Source organism: Myxine glutinosa, chromosome 9, assembly GCF_964187855.1.
Source record: "Myxine glutinosa chromosome 9, kmMyxGlut1.1, whole genome shotgun sequence".
Classification (NCBI taxonomy): domain Eukaryota; kingdom Metazoa; phylum Chordata; class Myxini; order Myxiniformes; family Myxinidae; genus Myxine; species Myxine glutinosa.
In genome coordinates this window covers 115,427,190-115,453,217 of record NC_136269.1, presented here as the reverse complement: position 1 = coordinate 115,453,217, position 26,028 = coordinate 115,427,190, and the positions used below count along the sequence as shown (strand labels likewise).

Here is a 26,028-nt window from a genome sequence, read left to right as displayed (position 1 = left end):
CGCTATTTTGCGAACCTGCCGCCCTCACTGCTTCGCTCTCCTCCTGTCCCTCATTTTGGTCCTGGATCGACCCTACTTCACTCTCCTTTACCGGACCCCAGCTGTCTTGATCCGCCATAGCGCGACTTGCAAACTTCGAGTTTCGTAAAACAAATACAAATTTCGGCCGCTCCAAATTTTGACCAAATTTTTTTTTTCCTCTATTCGTTTTTTTTTTTCCAAATTTGGTCGGGCCTCGAATCTCACTCCCGACACCAATTGTTACAGATACGACTTTGATGGTATGGTGGGCCGAGCGGGATGGCCGCCGTATCCGTACAAGTTACCCCGATTGCACCCGGGGTTGACTAATCGCGCTATGCTGGCTCAATAAGAAAAAGAAGACACCCGGCTGGGTTATAATGACACAATACGACACCAGGGGTTCAGTTCTCAAGTATATTCGTACGGAAAAAGGTTAGATTACAACTACAAGAGGGACAGCATAGGAAGACAGGCACTTAGACACACTCTTATATTAACCCTAGACAGACCACAGATAAACGGGACAACGCTGACTCACACGGGATTTGATGGCAAGGAAAGCGGCAGTCGATGGCTCAGGTGCACCTGGCTCAGGGACAGAATCACGTACGGTGGTGTCCAGCAGATGCGGGGAGGTCGCTCAGCGCTCGTGGGTCGCGACTTTGGTGGAGATGCCGGGGAGGTCGCTCAGCGCTCGGGAGGGTGGCGTCTTGTCCTTCCAAGCTCGGGGCGCATCTCTCGTCACGTCCGGCGCGGGGCCGCGTATATCCGGCGGGGAGTGACACGCCCTCGGCTCGTTAGCGCCGCCCCAGATGGCATCGGCCCATGGCTTCTCATTGGGTGCGGGGGTTACCGGCTCCGCCCTTGACGAGGGGCCGACAGGGAGCCCCTTCGTGGTAACCCCGTGGAGCGCGTGGTCAATGGCGGCTAACCGAGCCGGAAGGAGGACGCCCACTCCCCATGCCGTCACCGCGCCGCCCCCCTCTTTTGTTGTTGTTGTTGTAGTTGGCGCTTCTTCATGGGGAAGAGATGCGGAGAGGTATGGGGAGGTCCTAAACTTCCTAACAGGTGCCATATAATCACATTCTGGTGCAACGAAGAGTCATAATTAATGGAAACAAGTCCTTAACTGACATAGATTAAGAATAACTAGCAAGATGTCCTATAATTGTCTACGTGTGGTGCGGGGGACCTGGGCACGACATTTAATGGGGGGATGAAGGGGAAGATCGGCTCTAATGGGTGTTGTTTACAGACAATGGGACTAGGGAATGGGGTAAGGGAGAGTTGGGGAGTATCGGAGAAAATAGGGGAATATTTACAAGCGGATATGGAGGCCAAATTCCATATTCGCAACAATATGTATATATATGTGCAAAATGTATAGATGTGTATGTGTATGTGTATATGTATATATATATGTTTATGTATATGTATATGTATATGTATATTGTATGTATGCCTGGTGTTGGCTTAACGATTAGGTTGCTGGCTTGGGAGTCTCTTGGGTCGGTCGTTGAATTCACACCACTCAGGTGTCACACACCTGTCACTCAGCCTATCAACCTTCCGAGGTCGCAAAATGAGTACCAGCTTACTGGGAAGAATGAGCCATTCGAGTATCCTGCGTAGGAGTTGACTCAAAGGGTTGAATAATTATGTAAATTAGATATTCCTGTATTTCAGTTTTAATTATTTTGCAAAAATTTCAAAAAAAGAAATCCACTTTGACATTATGGGGTATTACGTGTAAATTAATGCAAAATAAATCTCAATTTAATCCATTATAAGTTTAGGCTGTAACAAAACGTGAAAAAAGTCAAGGAGTGTGAATACTTCCTGAAGGTGTTCATATAAATATGGATATATATCTATGTATATTACCGATCATAGACATATTTTTAAAATAATAAAACATTGGTGTGTTTTGCACAATTGTGAGTATCTCGTCCACAGAACCTTTTGAACTCCGCTCGTACATTGATGTGATTGCTACTTTGTACCTGTTTGTTCAAAGAAAATCATAGCAAAACATAAACATAAAATAACCTGAATACAGAAAACGGTAGAGAAATGAAAACAAATCGGTAATGGCCTGAAATAACTTATAGACTATATACGGATTGAGCTATTCAGCATTATGTATTTTTCGACCCTGTTGTGGATGAGAGACGAATAGCTCCCAGGTAGTGGTGCTCTGCTCCAGCTCTCTGGGTGGGATATTACATGTTTATGGGATATTACATGTTTATGGATGTTACCGTGAGGCAGCCATCCGGTCGGTTATCAAACTAACCCATTCTTGCAGGACTCCGCCCGACTCGCAAACACACGGAAACTTGGCGAACTCTGTAAGGGCATCGAATGACTCCATGCTCTATCTCAACCTGAGTGTCGTCGTGGGCCCAGAGGTCCAATCGACTGTTCAAAAGGAATTGTGTACAGTAGCCTTGATAGTCTCGGGGAAGTTGCAGAAGTTTTTTTTAGGGAGGGGGTGGTTGAGAGTTTTGATTTTAATGAGTTTGCTGTGTTGAAAAAGGGCGTGGGGGAGAGGGGGGCGAGGGGTATCCTTGTCGGAGGGTCTGGGAGTTTTATTCAGCGGAAATGTTTTTTTAACATTTCTAAAAACCAGCGGAAGTGTTTTCCTGCATTTCTGGACCACCCCTGGACTGCATTTTTACATTTATTTTCATTTTGATTGAATATTGAGGCACAAAGTGGATGTTTGTAAACGCAATGTGCCGAAGCTATATGCCTTCACATTTATTTTTTTGTATACAAGATCGAGGCTCGTGTAAAATATAACATTAATCACAAAAAGACAAACTGAAACGTAAAACATATGATAAAGGGAGCGGGAGACAAGATGGGGAGACAGAGGGAAGCACACAAGTACAACATTTGAGAGCAGGGACATCGGGAGATCTGTGGGAGGGAGAGGGCTTCGGGGGAGGAGGCATGGGAAGGATCATCCCAAAAGGGTTAATATCTTTAAACAAAAAAAAAAAGGTAGACAGTAACTCGAAACACTTCAGTCTCACTCTGGATTTGAAAAGTAACTTTCGTGATGGAGCAAATTATTCCGGTAGTACATCTGAAGTTTCGTTGAATGTCTATGGCATTTAGCCCAACAAGTTGAAATGTGACACAAATTAAAGAAGGAGGGCAAATCGTCAGACTCAGATATAAGAAGATCACCGAAATTACACGAGAATTGTTATCACCACATAATGTTTTTCAGTTTTCTGCAGAACCAGATTGACCCATTTGGAAGTCTACAGTCATTCTGTTCGCCCATTGCTCGTTTTGTAGGGCCAACTGCGGTCGGGATGCCGTAGATCTTACATTGAGTTTGTACGGAAGTGGCCTTCAATATGACGTGGGTTTTCCTGTAAGCACAATACAAATGTTTCTGCCAGATGTTCTACTGTATCTGACATTATTCCGTAGTAAATACAAGGTTTATACTACGACAACAAATTGGCTGACGGGATGCCCTAGGCCATGGAGATATGCACGGTCACCTCAGAGCTGTCGAGCCTGGGTTTGAATCCAGACGCAGCTACAAACTGTCATCCCGGTGTTTCATAGGCAGGTGATTCATCAATGTGTGTGCCGTCCCTCAGATGGACGCTAAATTGGCATCCCATCCACCGGCATTAGTTAAGTGGACATTATAGATCCCACGGTGTCCTTCGTGAAGAGCGAGCGAGCTATCGCCGGAATCCTGAACAAATTCCAAATTCCTGCCCTTACTACTTCGTTGAGCACCAGACCTGGTGAGTTGGCTTGTGAAAGACTTGGGCCAAAAGCTTACCCTGGGCAACCCCACAAGAATGTGCGAATGATTGGGGCAGTTAAGGAAGAATAAGATTCTATGACAACAAATCGGAGTTCCATTTTGTTCATCAGGTTCGCTAGTACATATGCAAATGTGTTACATTACCATTTCTGGTGATGTATGGCACAAACAATTGCAATGGTAAAAATATCACAAGTTACCACAAGAGTTCATCTATCTATAATTCCATTAATCTCTGTGTGTATGTGTGTATGTGTGTATGTGTGTATGTGTGTATGTGTGTATGTGTGTATGTGTGTATGTTTGTCTGTGACCGCTGTTTCTCGACAACCACGGGTCCGATATACTTTAAACTTGCCAGGTATATTGCTGGGGACCCGAGGATGTGCCTTTTCAAGGTTTCATATTAATCGGACAAGTACTTACCGAGCTATGGCGATTTCTTTACCAAACACTGCAAGCCGTTCGCTTTGGACCAAACCATTGCATGTAAATAGAGGGGGGGGGGTTCTGTGGTCGTTGCGAATGGACCAAACCATTCATGTAAATAGAGGGGGGGGGTTCTGTGGTCGTTACTGCCACGTGGTTTCAAAGTTTTTTTTTGTTGTTGTTGTTTGCACGCATGTTTTTTTGCACCCACGTACGGGCACGCCCTAGGATGTTTACACACACACACCCCTACACAAATTTTTTTTTTTTTTGGCAAGGAACGGGCACCCACGTACGGGCACGTCCTAGCTTATATATAGTACGGGCATGCCCTAGTCTATCTATAATTCCATTAATCTCTGTGTGTATGTGTGTTTGTATGTGTGTATGTGTGTATGTTTGTCTGTGACCGCTGTTTCTCGACAACTACCGGTCCGATATACTTGAAACTTGCCAGGTATATTGCTGGGGACCCGAGGATGTGCCTTTTCAAGGTTTGAAATTAATCGGACAAGTAGTTACCGAGCTATGGCGATTTCTTTACCAAACACCGCAAGCCGTTCGCTTTGGACCAAACCATTTCATGTAAATAGAGGGGGGGGTTCTGTGGTCGTTGCGAATGGACCAAACCATTCATGTAAATAGAGGGGGGGGGGGTTCTGTGGTCGTTACTGCCACGTGGTTTCAAAGTTTTTTTTTGTTGTTGTTGTTTGCACGCATGTTTTTTTGCACCCACGTACGGGCACGCCCTAGGATGTTTACACACACACACCCCTACACAAATTTTTTTTTTTTTTTTTTTTTGGCAAGGAACGGGCACCCACGTACGGGCACGTCCTAGCTTATATATAGTACGGGCATGCCCTAGTTCCATTAATGACGTTAACCTGGACATATACCACAGTACCTTCAGCTACATCTCCCATTGACGGATTCCAGACTCCTGCCAATGGAGATAACTCATGTCAATTGTCTGATAAAGCTAAAATATATATCGAGAAATACGAATGTTTTAACCTCTTCTCTTCCAGTAGCCCCATTGTGCCCTCTTTGTGAAATGTCTAATTCTGGCCCCTGATAAATTTTCAGTTCTACTTCTCAAGTGGGTGTGACACAGATAATCTTGGGTGATAAGTGTTTCTCAATTGCCTGTGACAGTTGTGCTGAAATGACTATCATTGCTGAGAGGCAAACTCAATTTGGCAGTTGCTTACAGATAAATGTGCGACATTTTTGCGGAAACTGACTTTTCTTGTTTGCGGAAAGTTCTATTTTTTCTTCCTGATGGAACCATCTCTGTGACAGAATGCATAACAGGCCGTTCATTGATGGCGGAAAGAATAAGAGGCTCCCCGCATGGATCCTGATGCAATGAAATAGGACTTCGTGTTATTAAACACAATGAAGTCGCAGACTCCGCTCTGTGCCATCACCACGATGACTTTACCTGGACACCGATAGGCCGTGCCCACGAGCAGGTCATTGAGGGGCATTGAGGCGGCGAAGCGGCTTGAGTTTCACCTGTGCAAACAGGCTGTGTGGCAAGCAGCACAGCAAGCCTGTGTCTGCACAGCTGTTTACATAGGCTAAGGGGCTTACAAGTTATCCAAAATAACTTGAAGGCAATGGCAAGTGGCAGCAATTAGGGCAGCAGGGATCCCATCAAAATGGCCTGCCAGTAACCACAATTTCGTTGCCATTTCCTTCGTACTTTTGTGCGCTACGACTTGGGTTGATTCCAGCAAATGCACCCGACGGCCTCAGTGGTTCCTGTAGATGTACAGAGTTCAGCTCTAAGTGCATCGTTGTTAAACATAAATGATGGAGTCGAGATTCAGTTGGAATGCTCAGTTTCTGTTGAGCTTGAGTTTTGTTTTTTTTTGACTTGTGAATTCATGATTGAAATGTCTTGTGCTCCAATCATGTATTCTGCATTTCAACCTGAGAGTGAATTGAATGAAACATTAAGGGGAAAAGCATTGAGAATTCAAAAAATTCTTCTTGCCTTTTCCAGTAGCTAACCAAATACGTGTTTCCGTCCTTTGTGAATGCACGTAAGGTTTGGTGATGGAGGCCAGACCACTGAGGCCCAAGGATAGGCTGGCATGCTTTTTACTGCAGTGAACAGGTGCGTGATGTGATGGCTAAAGTGAATGAATGGCGTTTTGACAATTAGATGCATTCAAGGACTTTTGTGTCAGAATGTTGCAAAGGACCATACATTAAATGCAACAAATGCACACATATGATCAAAACCCATGAGCAAAGATGAATATATATATATATATGGAAAGCAATTTATTGGTAAATATTGGCGGACAAGAAGGTACCCACATCAGTGGGTGAGATGGAACATGAGGAGGTTATGTATCCAGTCCTTGAATGGTGAGTAAAGGCTCCCGTAGACAAAAGGACTGTTTGAATAAAAATAAAATGAAAGATGCCTGATGGCCAGGCCAAACAAGGGCAAGCCATGCCGAGCTGACAAAGAATATGGAGGTCAGCCAGAATGAATTGGCCAATGGTCAGGGTGAGGAAACAACCAGCCTAGGCCAAGTAAAAAAAACAATAGCCCCTCCCCCCGTCAGGAGCCCCCATCATCCGAATTCAAGAAATGGAAGCCTGAGAGCTTGTGCGAGCCATCGAGTATCAGGGCTCTTTCGGGTTTCATAGCAATTGGTTGGTAAATAAGGGATGACTAGGGATCCAATGTTGACACACCCTAGGAGTTCCCTGATTGGAATACTGTCTTGTATTCATGGGTAAAGTTTTAGAACTACCAGCCGGGTGATAAGGGAAGAGTAGCAAAAACAGCAAAAAGGTAACGGACGGATGGACGGACAGACATCCTGACATCACAACCTATTTTTGATCAGTCATCTCTTTGAGATTCGAGATGAGATTACCTAATCAGCCAGACTGAAATGGCAACATCTCAGGTCCATCTAGCAAATAAGTAAGGTTGAAACAGCAGCCAAATTGAGGCGAGGCATGCCAAACTCAGTTAAAAATGATGGCTGCACAGAAGGAACGTAGCTGCCGGCCTTGGGGATAGATTAACTTCAAAGCGGAGTCTGCTGCAAAGTATGTTTTTCGGGCAAAACAACATATGCTGGTGGATGCTGCTGGAGCAGAGAACAACACCTGGGCAGGGAGGCAGGCAGACGTGTTCCTTATTTTACACAACTATCGGGGATGCCTCTTCGTGGTGGTTGTACCCCCCAAAGCAAGTCGGGCGTCACATCCTCCCCATTCTTCCCTGCTGCCCAAATTCGTCAGGGCACAGCGGTTACAGTCAGGGTGCCGATTGGTCCCATATGTTCGGCCTTTTCCCTCTTCTTTTTGTCTTTTTTTCCTCTCCCTCTCTCTCTAATTCTGTTATGGCGCTGACTTTGTGAAGGAGGGGGTACAACATCCTGGATGTGAGGGACCTCTGGCTCGCTCATGCGAGATTGATCGGCTGTCTCCATGCCACGGGCTTGTTCAAGAGAACTGTCCAGGGCTATACAACAAAAACAACCATATTTTACGGGATCGTCCCGTTTTTTTACCCAAATGTCCCGCGCCCATTTCATACCTTCCCCGGACACCTTTTGTCTCGTTTTTTTCAGTACTATGAACAGCCTCCATCATGGCAACAGTATACCTTCAATAAGACCAAACAGCAGTAGGAAACCCTGCAATGATGTCATGGGACATATCACATGGGATGGGAGTGACGTAACCATGGCTAAATAGTGTGTTCAGTTACTTTCATCTTGCATTTGCAAATGAGATGAATTGTTTGTGGAAAAAAGCGATGACGGAATACAGTTGTCAAAACTGCATTATTAATAATTTTGTACTAAACCAATTTACATATCATTTTTATTTTTCGACATTTATTTGTATGGATCTTAGCGATATTAAACATTCATTCAAAATACCACAATTTAAGGAATATGAATATATAAAATGAAATTTACAAAACTGCACTTCCCACAATGGCATGTACATTCACAATGATGCCTACAACTGCACAATGGGCAACTCAACGGCAGCCTGCTTCACCTGTGCTTGTGTCCCGTGTTTCTTTTTCTTCAGACCTCGTCACCCTGCAGGGAGGTTACCCCAAGTGAAGCAACTCGAGGAGGAATCTGGCATGATCTGTGAGTTTGTCATGGCACTCACCTATGGAGAAAAGAATGAGTTGGGGTCAGAGACAGTTCAGTCAGGGGGGACAACAACAGGTTTAGTGATGATCGGGTCATAGATTGAGGAAGACATAGTATTACATTAGAGGGAATGACTGCAGAGTAGAGATAAATGTAGCAGGGATGTAGCAGTAGTGGTAGCACCAGGAAGCGGTACTGAAGGTAGAGGTAGCCGAGTTAATGGAACCAGAAACTGATTTAGCAGAAGTAGATTCGGTAGAGGTAGCAGGTGCAATCGTAATGCGAGATGTGAAAGCGAAACGGTCAACAATCGTATAAGAAGTGATGGTGTCTGAGTAGTGGATGTGTACTTTTTATTTTATAACATGCAAACACAATCATCGATGGTGAAATTTGGCATAGCGATAATGTATCCTGAGCACGTTATACAGGAAATGACATCAAGTTTGGCAAAATAAATCTGCAAAAAAGCCATTATCATGAGTAACCCTGAGCAAGTTACACAGGAAATGACATCAATTTTGGAAAAAGCAATCTGCATAAAGCCATGATCATGCATGACCCTGAGCAAGTTATACAGGAAATGGCATCAATATGGGCAAAAGCAATCTGCATGAAGCCATGATCATGCATGACCTTGAGCAAGTTATACAGGGAATGATGTCAGTTTTGGCAAAAGCAATCTGCATAAAGCCATGATCATGCGTGACCTTGAGCAAGATATACAGGAAATGACATCAATTTTGGCAAAAGTAATCTGCATAAAGCCATGATCATGCGTGACCTGAGCAAGTTATCCAGGGAATGATGTCAATTTTGCTAAAATCAATCTGCACAAAGCCATTATCACGCATGGCCATGAGCAAGTTATACAGGAAATGACATCAATATGGGCAATATCAATCTGCATAAAGCCATGATCATGCGTGACCCTGAGCAAGTTATACAGGAAATGACATCAATTTTGGCAAAAGCAATTTGCATAAAGCCATAATCATGCATGACCATGAGCAAGTTATACAGGAAATGACATCAATATGGGCAAAAGCAATCTGCATAAAGCCAAGACCATGCATGACCCTGAGCAAGTTATACAGGAAATGACATCAATATGGGCAAAAGCAATTTGCATAAAGCCATAATCACGCATGATCCTGAGCAAGTTATCAAGGAAATGACATCAATTTTGGCAAAAGCAATCTGCATAAAGCCATGATCATGCATGACCGTGAGCAAGTTATACAGGAAATGACGTCAATTTTGGCAAAAGCAATTTGCATAATGCCATGATCATGTGTGACCCTGAGCAAGTTATCCAGAAAATGACACCAATTTTGACAAAAGCAATCTGCATGAAGCCATAATCATGCATGACCATGAGCAAGTTATACAGGAAATGACATCAATATGGGTAAAGCAATCTGCATAAAGCCATAATCATGCATGAACGTGAGCAAGTTATACAGGAAATGACATCAATATGGGCAAAAGCAATCTGCCTAAAGCCATGATCATGCATGACCCTGAGCAAGTTATACAGTAAATGACATCAATATGGGGAAAAGCAATCTGCATAAAGCCATAATCATGTATCACCATGAGCAAGTTATACAGGAAATGACATCAATATGGGCAAAAACAATCTGCATAAAGCCATGATCATGCATGACCCTGAGCATGTTATGCAGGAAATTACATCAATATGGGCAAAAGTAATCTGCACAAAGCCATAATCACACATGACCATGAGCAAGTTATCTATCTATAATTCCAGTAATCTCTGTGTGTTTGTTTGTTTGTACGTTTGTACGTTTGTCTGTGACCGCTGTTTCTCGACAACCACGGGTCCGATATACTTTAAACTTGCCAGGTATATTGCTGGGGACCCGAGGATGTGCCTTTTCAAGGTTTCATATTAATCGGACAATTACTTACCGAGCTATGTCCAAAAAACGATTCAACCAATCAGAGAGCAGCGAGCTATCGCGTGTGCCGAACGTGGCGGAAACACTCTGCCTCGGATGGCACATTTGAGAGCGTATTCATTTATTTCACGTTTGCAAACTATGTTGGCGCTATGTTGGCGTTAAACTATGTTTTAAAACTAATAAAAACCCCGGGGGGATTGTCACTGTACTCGCAAGCCGTTCGCCGTTCGCTTTGGCGTTGCGAATGGACCAAAACATTTCATGCACCAAACCATTTCATGTAAAGCGTTCGCCGGTCGCTTTGGCGTTGCGAATGAACCAAAACATTTCATGGACCAAACCATTTCATGTAAATAGAGGGGGGGATATAATTTTAGATATAGATATAGTACGGGCATGCCCTAGTATAGGAAATGACATCAAGTTTGGCAAAAGCAATCTGCATAAAGCCATCATCACGCATGGCCATGAGCAAGTTATACAGGAAATGACATCAATATGGGCAAAAGCAATCTGCATAAAGGCATAATAATGCATGACCCTGAGCAAGTTATACAGGAAATGACATCAATATGGGCAAAAGCAATCTGCATAAAGCCATAATCACGCATGGCCCTGAGCAAGTTATACAGGAAATGACATCAATATGGGCAAAAGCAATCTGCATAAAGCCATAATCATGCATGACCCTGAGCAAGTTATACAGGAAATGACATCAATATGGGCAAAAGCAATCTGCATAAAGCCATAATCACGCATGACTATGAGCAAGTTATACAGGAAATGACATCAAGTTTGGCAAAAGCAATCTGCATAAAGCCATCATCACGCATGGCCATTAGCAAGTTATACAGGGAATGACATCAATATGGGCAAAAGCAATCTGCAGAAAGCCATGATCATGCATGACCCTGAGCAAGTTATACAGGAAATGACATCAATATGGGCAAAAGCAATCTGCCTAAAGCCATGATCATGCATGACCATGAGCAAGTTATACAGGAAATGACATCAATTTTGGCAAAAGCAATTTGCATAATGCCATGATCATGCATGACCCTGAGCAAGTTATCAAGGAAATGACATCAATTTTGGCAAAAGCAATCTGCGTAAAGCCATGATCATGCATGACCCTGAGCAAGTTATACAGGAAATGACATCAATATGGGCAAAACCAATCTCCCTAAAGCCATGATCATGCATGACCATGAGCAAGTTATACAGGAAATGACATCAATTTTGGCAAAAGCTATTTGGATAATGCCATGATCATGCATGACCGTGAGCAAGTTATCAAGGAAATGACATCAATTTTGGCAAAAGCAATCTGCATAAAGCCACGATCATGCATGACTCTGAGCAAGTTATACAGGAAATTACATCAATATGGGCAAAAGCAATCTGCATAAAGCCATCATCACGCATGAGCCTGAGCAAGTTATACAGGAAATGACATCAATATGGGCAAAAGCAATCTGCATAAAGCCATGATCATGCATGACCCTGAGCAAGTTATACAGGAAATTACATCAATATGGGCAAAAGCAATCTGCATAAAGCCATAATCACGCATGACCATGAGCAAGTTATACAGGAAATGACATCAATACGGACAAAAGCAATCTGCCGAAAGCCATAATCACGCATGACCATGAGCAAGTTATCCAGGAAATGACATCAATATGGGCAAAAGCAATCTGCATAAAGCCATGTTCATGCATGACCATGAGCAAGTTATCCAGGGAAAGATGTCAATTTTGCTGAAATCAATCTGCATAAAGCCATTATCACGCATGAGCAAGTTATACAGGAAATGACATCAATATCGGCAAAAGCAATCTGCCTAAAGCCATGATCATGCATGACCCTGAGCAAGTTATACAGTACATGACGTCAATATGGGGAAAAGCAATCTGCATAAAGCCATGTTCATGCATGACCATGAGCAAGTTATCCAGGGAATGATGTCAATTTTGCTAAAATCAATCTGCATGAAGCCATTATCACGCATGACCATGAGCAAGTTATACAGGAAATGACATCAATTTTGGCAAAAGCAATTTGCATAATGCCATGATCATGCCTGACCCTGAGCAAGTTATACAGGAAATGACATCAATATTGGAAAAAGCAATCTGCATAAACCCGTGATCATGCATGAACTTGAGCAAGTTATCCAGGAAATGACATCAATTTTGGCAAAAGCAATTTGCATAATGCCATGATCATGCCTGACCCTGAGCAAGTTATACAGGAAATGACATCAATATGGGCAAAAGCAATCTGCATAAAGCCGTGATCATGCATGAAATTGAGCATGTTATACAGGAAATGACATCAATATGGGAAAAAGCAATCTGCATAAAGCCATCATCACGCATGGCCATTAGCAAGTTATACAGGGAATGACATCAATATGGGCAAAAGCAATCTGCAGAAAGCCATGATCATGCATGACCCTGAGCAAGTTATACAGGAAATGACATCAATATGGGCAAAAGCAATCTGCCTAAAGCCATGATCATGCATGACCATGAGCAAGTTATCTATCTATAATTCCAGTAATCTCTGTGTGTGTGTGTGTTTGTCTGTGTGTTTGTCTGTGTGTTTGTCTGTGTGTTTGTCTGTGACCGCTGTTTCTCGACAACCACGGGTCCGATATACTTTAAACTTGCCAGGTATATTGCTGGGGACCCGAGGATGTGCCTTTTCAAGGTTTCATATTAATCGGAGAAGTAGTTACCGAGCTATGGCGATTTCTTTACCAAACTCCGCAAGCCGTTCGCTTTGGACCAAACCATTTCATGTAAATAGAGGGGGGGGGATTGTCACCGTACTCGCAAGCCGTTCGCTTTGGACCAAACCATTTCATGTAAATAGAGGGGGGGGGGATTGTCACCGTACTCGCAAGCCGTTCGCTTTGGCTTTGCGAATGGACCAAACCATTTCATGTAAATAGAGGGGGGGGGGATTGTCACCGTACTCGCAAGCCGTTCGCTTTGGCTTTGCGAATGGACCAAACCATTTCATGTAAATAGAGGGGGCGGATATAATTTTAGATATATATATAGTACGGGCATGCCCTAGTACAGGAAATGACATCAATTTTGGCAAAAGCAATTTGCATAATGCCATGATCATGCATGACCCTGAGCAAGTTATCAAGGAAATGACATCAATTTTGGCAAAAGCAATCTGCGTAAAGCCATGATCATGCATGACCCTGAGCAAGTTATACAGGAAATGACATCAATATGGGCAAAAGCAATCTCCCTAAAGCCATGATCATGCATGACCCTGAGCAAGTTATACAGGAAATGACATCAATTTTGGCAAAAGCTATTTGGATAATGCCATGATCATGCATGACCGTGAGCAAGTTATCAAGGAAATGACATCAATTTTGGCAAAAGCAATCTGCATAAAGCCATGATCATGCATGACCCTGAGCAAGTTATACAGGAAATTACATCAATATGGGCAAAAGCAATCTGCATAAAGCCATCATCACGCATGACCCTGAGCAAGTTATACAGGAAATGACATCAATATGGGCAAAAGCAATCTGCATAAAGCCATGATCATGCATGACCCTGAGCAAGTTATACAGGAAATTACATCAATAGGGGCAAAAGCAATCTGCATAAAGCCATAATCACGCATGACCATGAGCAAGTTATCAAGGAAATGACATCAATATGGGCAAAAGCAATCTGCCGAAAGCCATAATCATGTATGACCCTGAGCAAGTTATACAGGAAATGACATCAATACGGGCAAAAGCAATCTGCACGAAGCCGTGATCATGCATGACCCTGAGCAAGTTATACAGGAAATGACATAAATTTTGGCAAAAGCAATTTGCATAATGCCATGATCATGCCTGACCCTGAGCAAGTTATACAGGAAATGACATCAATTTTGGCAAAAGCAATCATGCATAAAGCCATGGTCATGCATGACCCTGAGCAAGTTATACAGGAAATGACATCAATACGGACAAAAGCAATCTGCCTAAAGCCATAATCACGCATGACCATGAGCAAGTTATCCAGGAAATGACATCAATATGGGCAAAAGCAATCTGCATAAAGCCATGTTCATGCATGACCATGAGCAAGTTATCCAGGGAAAGATGTCAATTTTGCTGAAATCAATCTGCATAAAGCCATTATCACGCATGAGCAAGTTATACAGGAAATGACATCAATATCGGCAAAAGCAATCTGCCTAAAGCCATGATCATGCATGACCCTGAGCAAGTTATACAGTACATGACGTCAATATGGGGAAAAGCAATCTGCATAAAGCCATGTTCATGCATGACCATGAGCAAGTTATCCAGGGAATGATGTCAATTTTGCTAAAATCAATCTGCATGAAGCCATTATCATGCATGACCATGAGCAAGTTATACAGGAAATGACATCAATTTTGGCAAAAGCAATTTGCATAATGCCATGACCATGCCTGACCCTGAGCAAGTTATACAGGAAATGACATCAATATGGGAAAAAGCAATCTGCATAAACCCGTGATCATGCATGAACTTGAGCAAGTTATCCAGGAAATGACATCAATTTTGGCAAAAGCAATTTGCATAATGCCATGATCATGCCTGACCCTGAGCAAGTTATACAGGAAATGACATCAATATGGGCAAAAGCAATCTGCATAAAGCCGTGATCATGCATGAAATTGAGCATGTTATACAGGAAATGACATCAATATGGGAAAAAGCAATCTGCATAAAGCCATCATCACGCATGGCCATTAGCAAGTTATACAGGGAATGACATCAATATGGGCAAAAGCAATTTGCATAATGCCATGATCATGCATGACCCTGAGCAAGTTATCAAGGAAATGACATCAATTTTGGCAAAAGCAATCTGCGTAAAGCCATGATCATGCATGACCCTGAGCAAGTTATACAGGAAATGACATCAATATGGGCAAAAGCAATCTCCCTAAAGCCATGATCATGCATGACCCTGAGCAAGTTATACAGGAAATTACATCAATTTTGGCAAAAGCTATTTGGATAATGCCATGATCATGCATGACCGTGAGCAAGTTATCAAGGAAATGACATCAATTTTGGCAAAAGCAATCTGCATAAAGCCATGATCATGCATGACCCTGAGCAAGTTATACAGGAAATTACATCAATATGGGCAAAAGCAATCTGCATAAAGCCATCATCACGCATGACCCTGAGCAAGTTATACAGGAAATGACATCAATATGGGCAAAAGCAATCTGCATAAAGCCATGATCATGCATGACCCTGAGCAAGTTATACAGGAAATTACCTCAATATGGGCAAAAGCAATCTGCATAAAGCCATAATCACGCATGACCATGAGCAAGTTATCAAGGAAATGACATCAATATGGGCAAAAGCAATCTGCCGAAAGCCATAATCATGTATGACCCTGAGCAAGTTATACAGGAAATGACATCAATACGGGCAAAAGCAATCTGCACGAAGCCGTGATCATGCATGACCCTGAGCAAGTTATACAGGAAATGACATAAATTTTGGCAAAAGCAATTTGCATAATGCCATGATCATGCCTGACCCTGAGCAAGTTATACAGGAAATGACATCAATTTTGGCAAAAGCAATCATGCATAAAGCCATGGTCATGCATGACCCTGAGCAAGTTATACAGGAAATGACATCAATACGGACAAAAGCAATCTGCCTAAAGCCATAATCACGCATGACCATGAGCAAGTTATCCAGGAAATGACATCAATATGGGCAAAAGCAATCTGCATAAAGCCATGTTCATGCATGACCTTGAGCAAGTTATCCAGGGAAAGATGTCAATTTTGCTGAAATCAATCTGCATAAAGCCATTATCACGCATGAGCAAGTTATACAGGAAATGACATCAATATCGGCAAAAGCAATCTGCCTAAAGCCATGATCATGCATGACCCTGAGCAAGTTATACAGTACATGACGTCAATATGGGGAAAAGCAATCTGCATAAAGCCATGTTCATGCATGACCATGAGCAAGTTATCCAGGGAATGATGTCAATTTTGCTAAAATCAATCTGCATGAAGCCATTATCATGCATGACCATGAGCAAGTTATACAGGAAATGACATAAATTTTGGCAAAAGCAATTTGCATAATGCCATGATCATGCCTGACCCTGAGCAAGTTATACAGGAAATGACATCAATATGGGAAAAAGCAATCTGCATAAACCCGTGATCATGAATGAACTTGAGCAAGTTATCCAGGAAATGACATCAATTTTGGCAAAAGCAATTTGCATAATGCCATGATCATGCCTGACCCTGAGCAAGTTATACAGGAAATGACATCAATATGGGCAAAAGCAATCTGCATAAAGCCGTGATCATGCATGAAATTGAGCATGTTATACAGGAAATGACATCAATATGGGAAAAAGCAATCTGCATAAAGCCATCATCACGCATGGCCATTAGCAAGTTATACAGGGAATGACATCAATATGGGCAAAAGCAATTTGCATAATGCCATGATCATGCATGACCCTGAGCAAGTTATCAAGGAAATGACATCAATTTTGGCAAAAGCAATCTGCGTAAAGCCATGATCATGCATGACCCTGAGCAAGTTATACAGGAAATGACATCAATATGGGCAAAAGCAATCTCCCTAAAGCCATGATCATGCATGACCCTGAGCAAGTTATACAGGAAATTACATCAATTTTGGCAAAAGCTATTTGGATAATGCCATGATCATGCATGACCGTGAGCAAGTTATCAAGGAAATGACATCAATTTTGGCAAAAGCAATCTGCATAAAGCCATGATCATGCATGACCCTGAGCAAGTTATACAGGAAATTACATCAATATGGGCAAAAGCAATCTGCATAAAGCCATCATCACGCATGACCCTGAGCAAGTTATACAGGAAATGACATCAATATGGGCAAAAGCAATCTGCATAAAGCCATGATCATGCATGACCCTGAGCAAGTTATACAGGAAATTACATCAATATGGGCAAAAGCAATCTGCCTAAAGCCATGATCATGCATGACCATGAGCAAGTTATACAGGAAATGACATCAATTTTGGCAAAAGCAATTTGCATAATGCCATGATCATGCATGACCCTGAGCAAGTTATCAAGGAAATGACATCAATTTTGGCAAAAGCAATCTGCGTAAAGCCATGATCATGCATGACCCTGAGCAAGTTATACAGGAAATGACATCAATTTTGGCAAAAGCAATTTGCATAATGCCATGATCATGCCTGACCCTGAGCAAGTTATACAGGAAATGACATCAATTTTGGCAAAAGCAATCATGCATAAAGCCATGGTCATGCATGACCCTGAGCAAGTTATACAGGAAATGACATCAATACGGACAAAAGCAATCTGCCTAAAGCCATAATCACGCATGACCATGAGCAAGTTATCCAGGAAATGACATCAATATGGGCAAAAGCAATCTGCATAAAGCCATGTTCATGCATGACCATGAGCAAGTTATCCAGGGAAAGATGTCAATTTTGCTGAAATCAATCTGCGTAAAGCCATTATCACGCATGAGCAAGTTATACAGGAAATGACATCAATATCGGCAAAAGCAATCTGCCTAAAGCCATGATCATGCATGACCCTGAGCAAGTTATACAGTACATGACGTCAATATGGGTAAAAGCAATCTGCATAAAGCCATGTTCATGCATGACCATGAGCAAGTTATCCAGGGAATGATGTAAATTTTGCTAAAATCAATCTGCATGAAGCCATTATCACGCATGACCATGAGCAAGTTATACAGGAAATGACATCAATTTTGGCAAAAGCAATTTGCATAATGCCATGATCATGCCTGACCCTGAGCAAGTTATACAGGAAATGACATCAATATGGGAAAAAGCAATCTGCATAAACCCGTGATCATGCATGACCCTGAGCAAGTTATACAGTACATGACGTCAATATGGGGAAAAACAATCTGCATAAAGCCATGTTCATGCATGACCATGAGCAAGTTATCCAGGGAATGATGTCAATTTTGCTAAAATCAATCTGCATGAAGCCATTATCACGCATGACCATGAGCAAGTTATACAGGAAATGACATCAATTTTGGCAAAAGCAATTTGCATAATGCCATGATCATGCCTGACCCTGAGCAAGTTATACAGGAAATGACATCAATATGGGCAAAAGCAATCTGCATAAAGCCGTGATCATGCATGACCCTGAGCAAGTTATCAAGGAAATGACATCAATTTTGGCAAAAGCAATCTGCGTAAAGCCATGATCATGCATGACCCTGAGCAAGTTATACAGGAAATGACATCAATTTTGGCAAAAGCAATTTGCATAATGCCATGATCATGCCTGACCCTGAGCAAGTTATACAGGAAATGACATCAATACGGACAAAAGCAATCTGCCTAAAGCCGTGATCATGCATGACCCTGAGCAAGTTATACAGGAAATGACATCAATTTTGGCAAAAGCAATTTGCATAATGCCATGATCATGCCTGACCCTGAGCAAGTTATACAGGAAATGACATCAATATGGGCAAAAGCAATCTGCATAAAGCCGTGATCATGCATGAACTTGGGCATGTTATACAGGAAATGACATCAATTTTGGCAAAAGCAATTTGCATCATGCAATGATCATGCGTGACCCTGAGCAAGTTATCAAGGAAATGACACCAAGTTTTAATGTCCAACTGAGGGACCCCCTTACTAATGCAATGCCCCAACTGCCAAACATGAATCTGACAGTTTATAGTCGGGTTGAAAATCAAACCAGACGAGGCAGCTCAGAGGCAAGGTAGCTAATTCTGTGCCAGCTTGCGAGACAATCAACTATCTTGTGAAGAAGAACATCAAACCAATCTAAATTGCCAGGAGACAGGGGTGAAAATGGCACTCTATTTATGTACAATTTGGTCATGCATATCTACAACATAGTTATGTTTAAATAATTTGGCGAGTTAAAAATGACTGTGAATTGAAGAATTATGTCAAATATTCTTACCTTAAACCTACAGCACTCAACAAAGGCAATATTAAATGTTGGACAGCTAGTTGTGGCCCAGTTGTGAGATACGTCATTGTATCCCGTGAAATTAAAGGAGGATTAGATGTCAGTGGTGGAATTGTGGAAACAATCACTCATTCTCACTTGAAATCCAATAAGGTTTACGCAAGCTGGGCACCAAAGGACCTCTACTCTTCCAGACCGAAAGGGATGTAGGAATTGTAATGGAGATGGGCTGGGAAGTTACAAGTCCCCTATACAGTCTCAGACTTATCAACTTGTGGTTTCCAGATCACACAGTCAACGCAGAACATCTCGGTGACATAAATATTGCTTGCTTTGTTAAAGTTTGTGGCCTGAAATGGCAAGGTGCTTCCCCATTGATAGGATAGGCATGTAATGTGGCAAAGGAATACCTTGAGAAAACTAGAACGGCACTTGGTAGAGAGCATACCTCCACCGGGCTGAACAGTTTACGTTTTGTATCCCACTGATGGTCCAGATCTGGATTCGGACCTGAGCCAAAATCTAATTGGCTTGTTCTTGTCATCTAACCACCTCGTCCACCAAGTTTCATCCGAATCCGTCAACAACTTTTTGAGATTTCCTGTTCACAAACAGACATACAAACAGACAGGGGTGAAAACATAACCTCCATCCTCCTTCAGTGTCAGACATATTAAGTGAAGTTTCAAGAACTTGCTGAAACATTTGGATATTCAAAAAGTTCAGTCAACCTTGAGTTATACTCATGACAACTGCAGTTCCTATAGAAAAGTCTACACCCTCTTTCAAAATTTTCACCATTTGTTGCCTTATAGCATGGAGTTAAATTGCATTAAATGAGATGTTTTCCACCTTTATTTACACATCGTAACCCACAACTTCCAATTGAAAAACAAATTCTACAAATTTCAGAAAATTAATTAAAAATACAAAACGATAATATCTTGTTTGGATAAGTGTCCACACTTATAATAGCAATTGTAAACAAGTTTAGTCCAAATCCGTCCATAACGTTTTGAGATATCCTGCTATATATTGGTTTTAGCCCTATCACTCAATGGTGTCGAATCACTTAAAAAATTAAATAATTCTCATATCCGAATCCATATTTAGATCTTCACCAAAATCGAATCGAGTAGTCCTTGTCACACACACAACCGGTCCACCATGTTTCGTCCAAAATCCAAATCCATCCATAACTTTTTGTGATATCCTGCTATATGTATCGTTTTTGGCCCTATCTCCAAATGGTGAAGAATCACTTTAAAATTATACTAGCCGGATCCGAATCCGGATCTCCACCAACATCTAATAATTTCGTCCTTGTCACATACGCATGCACAGACAGACAGGGGTGAAAACATAACCTCCATCCACCTTTGGTGGCAGAGGTAATTAGCTCAGGTGTAACCAATCACCTTCAAAATCACACACCGAGTTAACGGTCCTCCCCATGTGTTCAATTGTAGTGATTCTGATTATTTCAGAATAAAATTAGCTGCTACTGTAGGTTTCCTATGCTGGGTAGTGTATTTCACAACAAAGACACAACTAGTCAGGTTCACTATGTTAACAAATATAATTTCTTTCAAAATTTTGGGATTAGCAAACCTGTACATTTTTGGAATATTCAGAGCATGGAGAATCTGAAAATCAATGTTAGCATTTGCACAGACACCTGCATGGCCGCCATTTTGAATTTTGAAAATGGCCGCCATAAAATACATATTTTGCGCGATCTCGGCTTCTAGTCAACCTAGAGACTTAATTAAATATGCTAATCCTATGTTTTCTGGGTCAAGGAATCCAATAAAGGCCTCAAAATAGTGCTCAGGATTATAGAAAATCAACAAACAAAGGTAATTGAAAACCATTGTCTTTATATTTGTGATATAACTGTATTACATAATACATGATATTGCAAGTCCTTTGAAGTTATAGGTTGTTATAGGAAGTTATAGGTAGTATCAGATTGAACTATAAGTCCTATACACAGGATCTACGAGGTCTATACCGTTCAGGAATATGCTTTTACAGATCTTCATCACTGTCCTGAGTGTCATTTTCGCAAAGGTGTCTACGCAAATGTAAACATTAATTTTTGGATTCCTCATGCTCTGAATATTCCAAAAATGTATCGTTTTGCTAATCTACCAAAATTTTGAACGAAAAAACATAGTGAACCTGACTAAACTATGAGCACAAATGAGATTTCAAAAGACCTCCGGGATTAAAGTTGTGCAAAGGCACAGATCACGGGATGGGTATAAATATATTTCAAAGGCCTTGAATATCCCTTGGAGCACAGTCAAGACAATCATTAAGAAATGGAAGGTGTATGGTACAACAAGACCCTACCTAGATCAGGCCGTCCCTCCAAACTGGATGATTAAGCAAGGAGGAGACTGATCAGAGACCACTAAGAGGCCAATGTCAACTTTGAAAGAGCTGCAGGTCTTTATGGCAAAGACTGGTCACAGTGTGCATGTGACAACAACATATCAAGCACTCCACAAGTCTGGCCTGTACGGTAGGGTGGCATGAAGGAAGCCATTACTCAGAAAAGCCCACCTTAAGCCCTCTCTGGGCTCTGTCCCCCAAATATTCCTACAGGTCGCACAAGATCTGCCTGCAACCCTCTTATGGTTAAACTGCCAAAATCAAGACTTTCTGCTCACCTTCACTCCTTCATTCCTCTTTTCTCCCACCTCTGGAACAAACTCCCTCACTCTCTTCAATCCCACTCTACCCTCCAGGTCTTTAAAACAGCTGTTCACCACTATCTCTTATCCTCCCCCATCCAAAACCTTGATCTTTTCTACCCCAGCTAATTTCGGTCCCCATGTGATTTATACCTCTCCCCACCCCCCCCCCCCTCCCCTTCCCACGCCTCCTGCCCCCAAGCCCTCTCCCTCCCACACTTCTCCCTGCTCTCAAATGTTGTGGTTGCGTGCTTCCCCTTCTCTCCCCATCTTGGCTTCCGCTCCCTCTTTTGTATATTTTGTTTGTCTGGTTGATTTGTTTGTGAAATAAATGTTAGCTCTTTCACGAGCCTCGATTCAGTATACAAAAAAAAGAAGAAGAAAAAAAAAAAAAAGTCCCATTTGAGGTATGCAAAAAAACACTCTGGAGATTCTGGAGCCATGTGGCAAAAAGTTTTGTGGTCTGACAAAACCAAGATGGAACTTTTTGGTCGAGATGCAAAACGTTACGTTTGGCACAAACCCAACACAGCACATCACCCAAAGAACACCATCCCTACTGTGAAACATGGTGGTGGCAGCATCACGTTATGGGGATGTTTCTCACTTGTCAGGATAGAAGGGAAAATGGATGGAGCAAAATATGGAAAAATCCTAGAGGAAAACCTGCTGCCCTCTGCAAGAAAGCTGAAATTGGGATGGAAGTTTTCACTACACTTTCAGCATTACAACAACCCAAAGCACTCAGCCAAAGCTACAATGAAGTGGCTAAGGAACAAAATGATAAATGTCCTTAAGTGGCCCAGTCACAGCCCCGACCTAAATCCAATCGAAAATCTGTGGAACGACTTGAAGATTTCTGTCCATCAACACTCCCGACACAACGTAACTGAGCTTGAACAGTTTTGTTCAGAAAAATGGGAAAATATTGCCCAATCAAGGTGTGCAAAGTTGGTAGATTCGTATCCCAACAGACTCACACCTGCAGTTGCTGTCAAAGGTGATTCCACCACATATTAATTAACTCAGGAGGGTGGACACTTAGTCAACCAAGATAAGCTAGTTTTGTATTTTTAATTAATTTTCTGAAATTTGTAGAATTTGTTTTTCACTTGGAAGTTGTTGGTTATGATGTGTAAATAAAGGTGAAAAGGTCAGATTTAATTCACTCTAATTCCAGGCTATACGGCAACCACAGGTGAAAATTTTGAAAGGGGTGTGTTGACTATATTTAGGCACTGAATCTCCATTCGATTTCCACAACTGATGTCAGGAAATATTTGTTTTATTCTGTGATGTAAATAATGCTTGAATCTCTGTTGCAATGATGGATGTGTTCTTGTGTTGCACTCAGGGACAGATATCCATGCTGCCATTTTTGTCACATGAGAATGACACCCACGTTCAACGCAGTTTCCTTCTTCTTCCTTCTACAATTTGCACTGTGTATGACTACCTGCCCAACGCAATGCCGTTGCACAGGAACAGACATCTTCTGCCATGAACGAAACTTGAAAGCTGTTCCCCACCACATCCCAAGTGATTACACCAAACTCTATTTGCAAGGAAATGACCTTGGCATCTCTGAGCTGCGACTGGGATTGCATGAACATAAACAACTACAGGTTTTGATCCTTGACGACAACAAGTTCAAAGAGTTCCCATTAGAACTCCCCGAATGTCTACACAACTTGAAACTTCAGGAGAATGACATACGGGTAATCTCTCGCTCTACTTTAACTCGGCTACCTTGTCTCAAGGAACTACACTTGGAATCCAACTCACTTTCTGAGCACACAATCGAGTTGGGTTCATTCAAACAACTCACTTCTCTGACCAAGTTGTTCCTGTCAGACAATAACTTTAGTGCAGTACCTCTAGAGCTCCCATTAGGTCTCGAGGTGCTTCACATCGAGAGGAATCGTATCCGTAGCCTTTCAGAGCACTCGTTCGTTAATTTAACAAACTTGAAAGAACTGTTTTTGGATGGCAACTTTCTCAAGAATGCAGGCATCCATGTGCAAGCATTTTCTGATCTGAAAAACCTTCAGATAATTTCCTTCAAAGAAAATGGATTCACCACTCTGCCCGAACACTTACCTGACAGCCTTCAAAAAATATACTTGGGTGAAAATAACATTGCTGTGATCTTACCTAATACACTCAGTCACATGGCAAACCTTAGTGAGTTAATTCTGTCACGAAATAAACTTTCAAACTTGGCCTTTGAGGCCTTTGATGGTGTGAATAAATTGAGGAACTTACTTTTGTGGAATAATCCATGGATCTGTGATTGCCGGCTTTTGTGGTTAAAAAAAAGGATGCTGAATAAATCTATGAATATTTATGGCCTCAAATGTACAGCACCAGCTCCTCTAAGAAACAGAGATCTCAAGAGCATTGGTACAGAACAACTTTGCTCGATGACAACAACAACAACAACAACAAGAATGACAATGCCATCAGTGACAAATGGGACAACAAATATTACCCAGACTTTTTCAACAGATGATCCATCCGTATTTGCCATGGAAACAGCAGCCATGTCCACTCTTGCTAGCACTGTGATGACGACACACCCTAGTACGTTGAACGGAGACCTCAAAGTGGTTATACAAAGTTACGTGAGGAGGAACATCATTGTTGTTCAGTGGAATAACACAAAGCCAGATGCAATGTATAACCTCCATTGGCAGAAGATTGGTCACGTGGAAGAGGGGCACTGTATTATCAATGGCAGTGAGAAGGAGGTTGAGCTCAAGGTCCTGGAACCATCTGCAGACTACAACATATCTCTTGAACTTTTGCCCAAAGAAGAAGCTGTAAAGTTTTCCACTTGCGTTGAGGATGTCACAGAGTGCACCAACCAGCGGAACGGTTTAAGCTGCAATAGTACAATCGGAGAACTCCCTACATTTGTAGCTGGCGTGCTGGGAGGTTGCATTGCTCTTCTTGTCCTGGTCACACTTATTGCGACACTCTGTTGCATAACACACCATTCACAAACATATGTTGTAACACCTTGGAACTCACGCAGAGGCAGAAGGAAGGGGTATCGACATAGAGCTTCTATCATGAGGGTTCCTAATAAAAGGACCAAACATACAGGACTACATCTTCATGAAGTTCAGCCAAGTCAGCAGGCAGAGAAGCAATCGAGGAACATGGATGGCGCAAGATACAATGACTCGATATTAGACGACCAGGCCTATTTCCACATGGTAAAGTAGATTTATATTTCAAACACACAGATGATATTTGAATGTTGATGCAATTTCTATATATTTTTAAAAGCATGTGTGACATTTTCTAGTTGCACAATTTACAGTAAAGTGTGTCTTTCAATCAAAAGACATTCCTGAGTGCAAATATAATGAATACAAATGACTGGAATAAAGTGTGCCAAGCAATATTCCCAAGAGAACGCCAGCTTGAGTCTCTTATTCATTGAAAGTGTTATGACAGCTCTTTCTTTCACTGCAATTTCTTATAATATGCAATGGCAATATTGGATAGCATGTTGTGAAAGAGGAAATGGAAGAGAGCAGAAAAGAGGTGAAATCGTGGCCCCTCCCTAGCAGTGAGTACACACAAGGAAATGTGGGTTGCATGTGTGACAGGAACGAAGTATGTGCATCACTACGACAATGGGGAATGGATCCAGCAACACCATGGATGGATGGCGTAGGTAGCAGGCTGGCCTAGGGTCAGCAGGCAACATGGGTGGTGGCCGGAGACCATGGGAGGCTGGGCCTAGCTGCGGTTACTGTGGTGCTGACAGCTGGGGTGTGGCCTCTGGGTTCTAGCACCATACCCTTCACGCTGTATGATGGAAAAGATAATCTGGGTGGCTTTCCTAATGCAATTTTACTGTGTAGCCCATGGTAACAGATGGTCTCAAGTCGAGAGGGGAATTTAAAAAGGGATCTGGGGAATGTTAT

At 42.1% G+C, this 26,028-nt stretch overlaps 1 protein-coding gene across 5 annotated transcripts in view; it reads left to right on the top strand.

Annotated features, from left to right (window-relative positions):
• Positions 1-25,511, top strand: part of LOC137435064 (leucine-rich repeat transmembrane protein FLRT2) — a 35,883-nt gene extending 10,372 nt beyond the window's left edge. For 2 of the 5 annotated variants that reach the window (XM_068128462.2, XM_068128466.2), the window contains exons 2-3: positions 8,339-8,403; positions 23,442-25,511. In XM_068128462.2, coding sequence (XP_067984563.2) covers positions 8,339-8,403; positions 23,442-25,317 — 1,941 coding nt within the window. In that variant the 3' untranslated portion in view covers positions 25,318-25,511. Of the gene's footprint in view, positions 1-2,332; positions 2,464-6,314; positions 6,384-8,338; positions 8,404-23,441 lie in introns of all 5 variants that reach the window. The other 3 variants (XM_078784801.1, XM_068128463.2, XM_078784802.1) reach the window with 3 other exon arrangements.
• The last annotated feature ends 517 nt before the right edge of the window (positions 25,512-26,028 follow it).